We start from the raw sequence: 11,111 nt of genomic DNA, 5'->3' as shown, positions 1-11,111 counted from the left end.
CACTGAATCAAAAACCTTATTCATCAAACACTCCAAGTTAAAGTAATTTTTCTTTAAACCAGGTACATGCCTAACATGTTGAATAGTTCTAACTACTCCATCAAACATCTTGATTCTTACCTCTCCTTCACCAAGAACTTTCCATGGATTGTCATTCGCCATGTAAATCATACCACCAACACAAGACCGATAACTAGAAAACCAGTCTTTGTGTGGTGTCATATGAAAGGAAGCACTAGAGCCAAGAATCCAAACATGAAGTAGAGATATTCTCAGATTAGTAGCTAATACCTCTCCATCTTCCAATGGTGTCTGAACTTCAATAGTATTTGCTTCAGATGCTGGTGTACTAGGATTCTCCTTGGTTTCTTTCGGCAACCTGCAATCCTTCTTGAAACATGCATATTTTTTCCTTAGTTCTAGCAGTTTACCTTTTTCTACCCTTTGAATTTGAACTTGATTTGTCCATATTCGGTATTTTCTCTTTCTTGACTTCTGCCTCTTGCAAAACGGGCTTCATTTGAAGAGGATCGTTGAGATTTCTTTTGCCTTGAATCTTCAAATATTAAAGAAGCCACAACATCTTCAAATACCAGCTTCCCAATCAGTGTAGAATTACAGAGACCCATAACCAACTGATCCCAACTATCTCGCAAGGAGCAAAGTAATATTGTTGCCTTATCTTCTACATCAATTTTCACACCCACTAAAGACAACTTGCTTATAAGTGTGTTGAAATTGTTAGATGAATTTTCATGCATCCTCAAATTATACAGTTGTCTCCTTAGCATAATTTTGTTTACTAATGACTTCGTCTGATACAACTTTTCAAGCTTATTCCACAAGTCATGAGCAGATTTCTCATCTACAACATTGGACAGAACTAAATTTGCTAGAGATAACTAGATTGTTGCTCTGGCCATGCTATCCATGCTATTCCAATCTCCCATGCTCATATTTTCAATTTTTGATGCTACTCCTTTAAGAGCTCTATCACATCCATCCTTCACCAGGAAAGATTGAACCTTAAGCTTCCATCAAGAAACATTCGAAGCATCGAACTTAAATGTACCTCAAATTTGGTAACACTATTTCTAGCCATTGCTCACTTCTCAAAACAAACAACTTCTACAAAAATAACCTATGCTCTGATCCCAAATGTAAACAAAATTACAAGTGTAAAAAATTATAGAGAAGAACAAAGTTGTATAACACTCAGATTTATGTGGAGAAACCTAGTAAAAATAAACCAGTAAAAATCCATGAGCAAAATATCTTTGGTATTGATTCTTAGGAATTACAGAGTTACGACAATCTCAAAACTATACATCAAAACATGACTTCATGGAGCATAAAACAACCGAGTTGTAGAGTCCTAATTGAAGACAACTTACTAGCTATAGTTAGTATGACTCGCACAACTACATGTAAAACACATGTCAAAATTATTGGGTAATCCATGATGACACAACCACTGCCAGCTAAGAAAGCCATAATGACTCAACCACTGCTAGATGGGAACCAAGATGACTCAACCACTGCAAGCTAAGATCCCAATTTGGACTTCACATTCCAACAATGCAAAGCATATTCTTGAATCGATCGGAAGGAAACAAGCTGGAAATAATTGCAACTCCCCTATGGCTAGGTACCTTTGTGCTATATTTATAGGGAGGGATGTGTTGGGCTGGGGGGAAGTTCCTGACCTGTAGTGGGATTAGACACTTCTTTTTCCCACCCGACTCACCCAATCCATTGCTTTCCCGCCTGCCTAGCCTAGAGTGTTCCAATTTTATATTTCTTTCATTGTTCTTATTACCTATAGAGCCATACAAGCCTAGTATCTTCTATATAAATGTAAAGATAACAATTAATGTTTAAACTTTTATACTAATATATTCCAATCTGTTTATTGGACACAACCTTCTCTCTCTCGAATTGTATTAAATTGTGTTTTCTCTTGCATTGCTTCTTCCACAGAAATCATTTTATGTCCTTTTAAACTAGTCATATTTTTCAAATTATATGTCACTTTTATTCGAATTGAGGCAAGAATTACAGCATAAAGCACCATTAATTAAGGTCACAAAACCCTCGTAGTTCACATCTTGGATGATGAATAATTTTAATATCACAAGTAATAGATAAATTTAAAAAGTTCTATGTTTTCCTTCACAACTTCTCATGCCTTTGGTTGAGAATTTCTCTCAGAGGGACCTACACAACTGTAAAATCCATCTCTATTTAGGTTAATGATGTTTCTAGATCGTAAAACCCAAGGATGGTTAATTCAAAGTTTGATACTAGACCTACACGATTGTAACATCCATCTCTATTTAGGTTAATGATGTTTCTCGATCACAGAACCCAAGGTTGGTAAATTCAAAGTATGAATAGTATCATTTTGTTTCCAATGGAATAAGGAACATATTTTATGTAACCCATGATAAATACATCTATAAATTTTAGGAGTGGGCAAAGATAGAAAAAATACAATGATGAAATGTTTTTTTCTTTACAAAACAAATTTTGTTCATTTGGTGGGTGAGAAATGAATTGCATGTATTTTTATAGAGGAATTATCTAAACATAGGGTAATTTCTAAAATAATCACTATTCATTTATTAGTTCCTAGGGGTTTGATTAATGAACCTCATGTGGTTTTTATAGTTTCATATCAATAGTTCACATCTTTAGTTCAACACCCCCACATGGATTGTGTCCTTCAATTACCAAGGAAATTGGTTCCTCTTCCACCTTTTGATTCTTCAATGTTGCGGATAATTGAGTTTCTTGGAATTTTGTTCAATCAAGAAAGAAATCTCTTCTAAAGAATGCATTGCATTGTCATGAATGAATTAGGTTTGTGTGTCTATCTAGGTTTTTATAAGCTATTACCTAGTTATGTTTTTTGTCCATTATGTATTGCCAACAACACTATAAAATATTTTTAGCGTTTGTTTTTTCTTTGTTGTTACACTCGTAAATCCTTGCAACTATTTATATTAGGTGTCATCTCAGTTTAATTGGTGTCTTTGAAAATAGTTGGGACTATATTTAAAACCCATTTCTCTGTAAGGGATTGGGTCACTTTACCTATCATATCCAATAAAAAGTAGTCTAGACAAGCTATATGATTTCTTTGCATGTCTTTGATCATTACTAAACTATTAAATAACCTCAAAAGTATAGATTCAAGATAATAATATTAAAAAAATTAATAGTATACATAACTATTGACATATCATTACTCAAAAATTTAGATACCTCAAATACCTAGATTTTAAGTGATCACATGTCTGTAGATCGTTTCCATGGATAAGAATCAAATATGTGGATAATTTTATATAATTTGAAATTGAAAAAAATAAAAAGTGAGTCATCTCATATTCCTTTACAAGATAATATTCTATATTTAACCACAACACACTTTATTAAATGAATTCACAAATTTTAAAACACAAATTTGTAATACACAGACAAAACTACATTCCTTCTCCCCTTTAAAATATTAAAATGATATAACTATATTTATGTTTAAACACAAATTCACTTCGCGATCTTAAAAGAAAATATTCAAATTTCTAAATTAATTAATATATCAAAAATTATAACCACTTATTTATTTTTAAAAGTAGTTGTTGTCATAACTTCTATATTTAATATCTGTAAAGCTGCACAACCCTCGCTACTTCTATATTGATAAAGACAATAATTCCTTCAAAATTAAATATTAAAATTTAAACTTTTAGCTTGTATACTAATTTTAAATGTGAATGTGACTACGACTATACCATAAACACCTATACTTTTAGCTTATATACTAGTTTTAAATGTGACTATGACTATGACTATACCATAAACACTTGAACGGACTCCACCTGGTCTCTCTGAAATTGTACTATATTTTGTTTTCTCTTGTTAGTTTGTTAGTTTGTTAGCTTGGACAGTTGTTTGTCCATATGCTAAATAATTAGTAAATAATTGTTTGCTAACAAATGTAGTTAGAGTTCAAACAATTTTTATTAATTATTTGACTCTTTTTAGAAATTTCTAGCAACCAATTTGGTTAGGGTTGTTTAGTTGTTTTTAATCTCATCTGTTGATTGAGAATTAATCTCGGCCGTTGGTTTCCCAATGAGAGTAGTATATAAGAGGTTCAAGGGGCATTTGGTAAACAATGAATTGTGTGAAGTACTTGCAGTGTTAGCAAGGGCACAGTGATAGCATTGGGATAGTAGTGGGGTGGAATATCAGCAGGAGGATTCGGAGATCATTGAAGCTCTAGCAATAAGAGGCAAGCAGTATTTGTATCTCTTAATTTGCTGAAGTTTTAATATAGTTCTCATCTGCAGTACTGGTTTTCCCTTTGGGGTTTTTTCTAGGGACAATTGTCCAAAAATATTGTGTTCATTGTGTTGCGCATTTTTTTTTGAGTTTGTGAAATTGCAGTTGTGTTATTTTCCAATATTTGTTTCTCAAATAATCTATCAAAGATAGGAGCATAATAATCAGTAATTGTAATAGATTTTTCTCATGGTATCAAAGCTAAGTAGAAAAAGTTTATCCTAGGCAAAGGAAAGAAAAATCGAGAGTTTATAAAACCTAGTTTAACCTCTTTAGAATTTTTATTTGCTTTCACCTTTGGGATGGCCTCAGTTGGTTTAAGAGATTAGGACAGATTGGATGGAGCCTCTAATTTTGGTGTTGGAGCCTCTAATTTTGGTGTTTGGAAAGAAAAAGTTTCTTTATCTCTAGAAGAGAATGGTATCAAGGAATATGTTATCACTGTTGTGACTATACCTACAGATGCAACACAACTTGCAACATACAAGAAGGATGATTCCAAGGTGAGGAGGCTAATCCTCAATGGTGTCAAGGACCATATAGTTCCACATATTGTAGAGTTAGATACTGCAAACAAGATGTGGGATGCCATTCTGAATCTGTACAAGAATGCTACCACTAATCAGAAGCTAATTCTCAGAGAAAAGCTGAGGAATACCCGAATGAATAAGGGAGAAGATGTGATGAGTACCTCACCAGACTCAGACTCGTCAAGGATGAGTTAGCGGTTGTTGGAGATAAACCAAGTGATGATGAGCTGGTACGGATAGCCCTAAATGGGTTTTCTAAGCAGTAGGATGTCTTTGTTCAAGTTGTTAATGGACGAGACACCTTACCAAGTTGGGATCGACCTTGGAGTGACTTCACTCAAGAGGAGCTTAGACTAAGCCCTGTCAATGGGGCCAACAATAAGAGTCAGAAAAGTGAGGCAGAACAGGAGAATGTTTCCCTAGCGGGTAAAGGAAAAGCAAAGAAGGGGTCCAACAAAGGATCAAATCCACAAGGTGAGAAGAAGAAGAAAGAGTTGTTGAAGATCAAGTGCTATGGCTATCATGAGTTTGGCCACTATGTCAGCGATTGCCCAGAAAGGAAGAAGAATGACAAGAAAGGCAAGAAGCAAGTTGCAGCTTCAGCAAGTGTAGATGAGCTCTCGAATAGAATGGAAGATGAGTTTGCACTCATAGCATGTATGGTTAGCTCAACCTCACAAAGTGTTTGGTACATAGATAGTGGGGCATCATTTCATATGACAAGAGTTAGAGAATACTTCTCCAGTTATAAGGAGGAGAGCACCAGAATCTAGATCTATATGGGAAACATGTCCAAACTCAACTCAGTTGGGAGAGGGACTATTCAGTTTCAGAGGGAGAATGGTAAGATGATTCCTCTTCATGATGTGTTGCATGTTCCAGGCTTAGGGATGAATTTGATTTATGTATCTTTCCTTCAGGACAAAGGGTACAATGTACTCTTTAGACCGCTGTTTGTCCATTTGCTAAATAATTCGTAAATAATTGTTTGCTAACAAATGTAGTTAGAGTTCAAACAATTTTTATTAAATATTTCTCTTTTTAGAAACTTCTAGCAACCAATTTGGTTAGGGTTGTTTAGTTGTTTTTAATCTTAGCCGTTGATTGAGAATTAATCTCGGCCGTTGGTTTTCTAACGAGAGTAGTATATAAGGGGGTCAGGGGGCATTTAGTAAACAATGAATTGTGTGAAGAACTTGCAGTGTTAGCAAGTGCACAGTGATAGCGTTGGGATAGTAGCGGGGTGGAATATCAGCCAAAGGATTAGGAGATCGTTAAAGCTCTGCCAGTTTTGGGTTTTTTCCAAGGACAATTGTCTGAAAATATTGTGTTCATTGTGTTGCGCATTTTTTTTTTGAGTTTGTGAAATTGCAGTTGTGTTATTTTCCAATATTTGTTGCTCAAATAATTTATCAAAGATAGGAAGATAATAATCACTAATTGCAATAGATTTTTCACATCTCTTTCACTGTTTCTACCCCAAACATCGTTTTATATCCTTTTAAATGTCATCCCTTTTAAGCCATATGGTTACTTTTCTTGTAGGTGAGGCGAGAACTACACTGTAAGACGCTATTAAATCCTCGTAATTCTCAGGCTTCAACGACAAACTGTTAAAATATCACAACGAACAGACAAATTCGACAAGTTAGAATTTATTTTCTCTGCACCATATCTCTGTCGTTCTTTGCAAAATTCATTCCATGGAACCCACCTGACTGTGCAAAAATCATTTCTATTTATGGTTATAATGGTTGTAGATTCTAAAACCTAACTTTAGCGCATTCAAGGCATGAATTCTATAAAGAAGATCTGTAAATGACCTATGCAATCTACAGAGAAGAAGAAGTTAAAAAGATCAAGTTTGGAGAAGAAAACGAGGAGAAAAGGATTTCCAATCGACCATGGATACGAAGGAGAAAAGTTTACATCAGCTGGGAACGTTTGGAGTTGTAGGAGATGTCTTCAAAATCATTCAGTCTCAGCCTAAATTGCTCAGGACCATAACTCTAGTGTCGATTCTCTCTCCCGTTTTAATAACACTGACAAACATTTTTATTGGGCCACATGTTTTCTCTATGATTTTTTACCAGGAAATATATGAAGTATGGGATCTGTACATACTAAATTGGATGGAGTTTATGGTACTGGAACTTGTATGGACAACATTGTTTTTTGTGGGGTTGATGCCTTCTATAGGAGTAGTTGGGTATACTGTGGCCGATGTTTACAATGGGGAGCAGGGAAACTCTATCACATCCCTTCCCGCCGTGTGGAAACGGATGCTCATAACATGCCTGTGGTATTTTCTTATGAACTTCGTGATTATTTTGGGTTGTTCTTTTGTTCTGTTGCTATCAGTAATGATACAGTATTGGCTACTCCTTTTAGTTGGGATGGTGATTGGTCTGGTAGTGTTCGTGTACTTGGGAATGTACGTGGCAATAGTGTGGCAGGTGGCGAATGTAGTGAGTGTTATGGAGGAGGAATATTATGGATGGGAGGGCATGAAGAATAGCCGCCATCTGATTCATGGAAAGCGCACCACAGCGTGGGCGCTCTTTGTAGCTTTGATTGTAATTGTTGGTCTGTTTAATTTTGTAGCGGTTATAGGTTGTTTTTGTCTAGTAGGATTCGGGGCCAAGTTGTTGTATGCAATAGCCTATGTGGTGTTGGCTTGTGTCATTAATTTGATGTGGGAGGTAACGCAGAGTGTGCTCTACTTTGTGTGCAAATCTCACCACGGGCACAGCGTAGATGAATGGTGTTCTTTGGAGAGCTGCCATGAGAAGACCAACAATAATAATTGCTAGCTGAAATTGGAGCCTTGAAACCAACGATAGTAACATGGGCCGGCAAAATTGACTTACTAGATATCTATTTTGCATTAGTTAGTATGCAATTAAAAAAAAAAGCAATTGTGCTTCTAGATTATCAATTAGTGGTTTAGTTTGTGTGTACGAAGCGAGGATGTGGCTATTCTTATCTTACAAAAATACAAATCTGCAAAATATGATGATTTTTATAAGATTTTCATTCGTTCAATCTTCATAATCTATTTTTATAGTGTTGTTAAAACGTAAAAAAATGTTAGCATAAAACTATTATGTTATGCGAATTTGTGTTTTGGCAGGTGTGCCATTTTGTGTGGAGAATAGCCAGAGTTTTTGAGTCAATGGTATATTCCTTAGTTGTAATATAGAAGTCAACCTAGAGCTTATATATTAAATTGATAGAATCAATATGAAAATGTTTATCTGAAAATTGATTTCATGACATTGTGTTGCAAGATGATTATAGAAATTATCAAAATTGTATGATCTACTTAACTACATGGTTAACATTTGTTACTTTTAAATGTTATCTAATTTAATTATTAAAGGTTAATTTAGTCAATAAATTTTTATTTATTTTTTTTTTTTTGGGGGGGGGTGTAAAACGCGAGTGCATGCTATTTATATTAATTATGAAAATATATACATTACACTAGAGAAGTTCATGATAAAATGGATTAACCAAAATGATTAAAACACAGAGAGCCCAACTACATCTATGAGCCCTATCTTCGAAGCTAAAAACCTAGACTTGATACCAACAAAATGGAGGAAACAAAGAGCATGGCTCAATCTGTAACCAGACCATACAATAATTTCATACAAAATGGAAAGATAGAGAGCATTGCTCGATTTGTCGACCAAAACTATACCTTACTATGACACCGCAAAAATGAGAATAGCAGAGAGCAGTGCTCAATCTGTAGATACTAATACCATAATACCGAGAATACACAAAAAAACTAGCCCTTGCTAGAGAAAGGACACCACCTCCATACATATAGAGGGAATACTGCTAAACATCAGACCAAAAAGAAGAGACCATTCAAAGACTAAGTACCCAGATAATACCACATAACCCCTTGCTAGTTTTGGGGGATTTTCTCTCCAACACCTTCATCATCACTTGGATCTTGTTGTGCCTGAGAATCACCAAGTTTGTGGCTCATATTCAGTTTTACCTAAGAGTCACCAAATTTGAAGCCCACAAAGAAATCTTTTGGACCCCTGCATAGACAATCTTTGAAATCAACCTTGTTTAGGCTTTTCTGGAAGTGGATCGTGAAGCATGAGCCGATGGAGGGTGTAAAAGACATTAGAGAAGAGGGTGGCTTCAGAAGAGGATATGATTTTTGAGAAAATACCCAATTCCCCCTCAAAAAAATTGCAATTGTTAGACTCAAGGCTAATTTTCATGGCATTGTAAAGCTTGGCATACTAGTGTTTCTTTTTTAGGAAATTTTTTGGGAAAATGCCACCAATGCAACCCTTGTCATTAAACAAGTCATACTTTTTCATGTTTCCTTTTCTAGGTTTTTAGGGGATATAAGATCTTGCATGACAAATTGGGATGCTAGAAGCAGCAAGGAGCCATAATTTTGCAAAATATCAAAAGCATTAGATAAAAGAAAAGATACCTATTGAGAAGGGTAGATATTTCACGGGGCCATAGGGTAGATCACCTCTTCTCCAACAATAGTGATGATGGCTATTTGAATCTTACCACAATCCCAAGAGAAGATGTCTTTCATGTGGTCTGGAGTGAAGGTGTCCATGGTTGGAAACTCCCAACTAGTGAAGGAAATGGAGTTTCTTGGTTAAGGAGCTTGTACTCCATTAATTCCTCATTCCAAAGCCTAGCCACACATAAAAGATAGTGGATAACAACAATCTATGAAGCCTTGGGATAACCCTAGTCCTACGGGACAAGAAAGAAAAAATCTTTTCAACTCACTTGAATGAGCTGAGCATGAGTCACCAAAATGCCTTAATAAACATGACCTCTTTGCTTTCGCACAAATCTCAGCATGTGTTGATGTCTATTGGTGTAAATAATTATTCATCTTGGATATTATTACACTTTACTTAAGTCTACTTAGGAAATGCATTTCATAGTAGTTTGGGTATGGGACACTTGGGTGTTTGTGCCACATTAGGATAATGTGTGTAGGAGAATTTTCGCCTTTTATGGTGTTGATCTTGTTACTACTCTATTATATCCACTTATTTTGGAGTGATAATTCCACCTTCAGTGGGTGATCCACCTCATGTGAAATATTTTATTGTTTCTCCTACCTACCACACCTATTTCCAACCTACCCTTGCTTGTTATTGAGCCACGTGCCATGTTTGTGTGCTCACATATCCATATTGCCTTGCCTATATATGTAGACTCATATTCAGTGTATGTAACATCTATTGATCATTTATTTATTGATGAGAATACAATTTATTCTTGTCCTATATTTTGTCTCTATTTTGTACATTTCATTGAGCTCTTGATCTTGGCAAAATCTCACATGGTATGAGAGCCATTAGAGAGTCATTGATTTGTCTTTAAGAGACATTATTGCGACATCAAGAGGTAGATCTAAGGAGCAACATCTTTTGTAGGCGTCCTAGACTAGATCCAACCTCACAATTTCATCTGAGTGGCCTTTTCCATTAATTTTGAGTATACATTCGGCCTATTTTGGTGAAAGTCAAATTTCGGGCTTGGAGGTAAATTTTTGACCAATTTGGGCGGTATGGTACGGATTTCAAATTTTTAAAATTTTTTTAAAATTTCTGCAAAAAAATCATTTTATTATTCTATAGACCCCCCCTGTGACCTGTCGTACTACAAGTTCCATCCTTCTGGTGACCCCGCCGAGCTGTACCTCTGTGTCATTGTACCGTCCCTTCTAGATCTTTGTTGTACCTCTACATCGCCGTCCTCCTCCATCTTTGGTGAAAGACTCTTGCGTGACTCCCTCAGCGTTCGACCCACCTGGCCATGTAACCTGTTGGCCCCTCTGTTGTCAGCACCAGAACCTGTCTCCTGGCCCGACCCCTCCACTGCTCGCTTGCCCCCGCAGTGCTATTGCCGACCTTGGCTCCAGCCCCGGTGGCCCCCCCATTGTAGCTTCAACCACGTCCACGACCACTACTGACGGCTCTCTATCCCACGCAGACCTAGACCCACCATGTCTACTACCACGCAGACCATGCAAACCTGTAGGGCCCGTCTGCCACATCATCTCTCCTTCCCAATCCCACCACAACGCCATGTCAGTGTACAACGCATCACCTGTGACATCACTTTTTCCATGTCAGCCACACATTCTGTACAGGCAAATCAGATTGAGCCTTGTGATCCGTCTATACAGTATAGATGCCACATAGGTGAGGAGGCAAAGTT

The 11,111-nt window shown here is 36.3% G+C and overlaps 1 protein-coding gene across 1 annotated transcript; it reads left to right on the top strand.

Moving 5' to 3' along the window:
• The first annotated feature begins 6,781 nt into the window (after window positions 1–6,781).
• Window positions 6,782–7,690, top strand: LOC131079011 (uncharacterized). Its single transcript, XM_058016877.1, has one exon. It carries the CDS (start codon window positions 6,782–6,784, stop codon window positions 7,688–7,690), a length of 909 nt encoding a protein of 302 aa, XP_057872860.1.
• The last annotated feature ends 3,421 nt before the right edge of the window (window positions 7,691–11,111 follow it).

This window comes from Cryptomeria japonica, chromosome 11 (assembly GCF_030272615.1).
Source record: "Cryptomeria japonica chromosome 11, Sugi_1.0, whole genome shotgun sequence".
NCBI lineage: Eukaryota > Viridiplantae > Streptophyta > Pinopsida > Cupressales > Cupressaceae > Cryptomeria > Cryptomeria japonica.
Note: the sequence above shows the minus strand (reverse complement) of the source record. Positions and strands in the feature narration are given on the sequence as shown.

What these genes read in the sequence shown, in the direction of transcription:
- LOC131079011 (XM_058016877.1), top strand. Translation starts at nt 6,782, where the DNA reads ATGGATACGAAGGAGAAAAGTTTACATCAGCTGGGAACGTTTGGAGTT.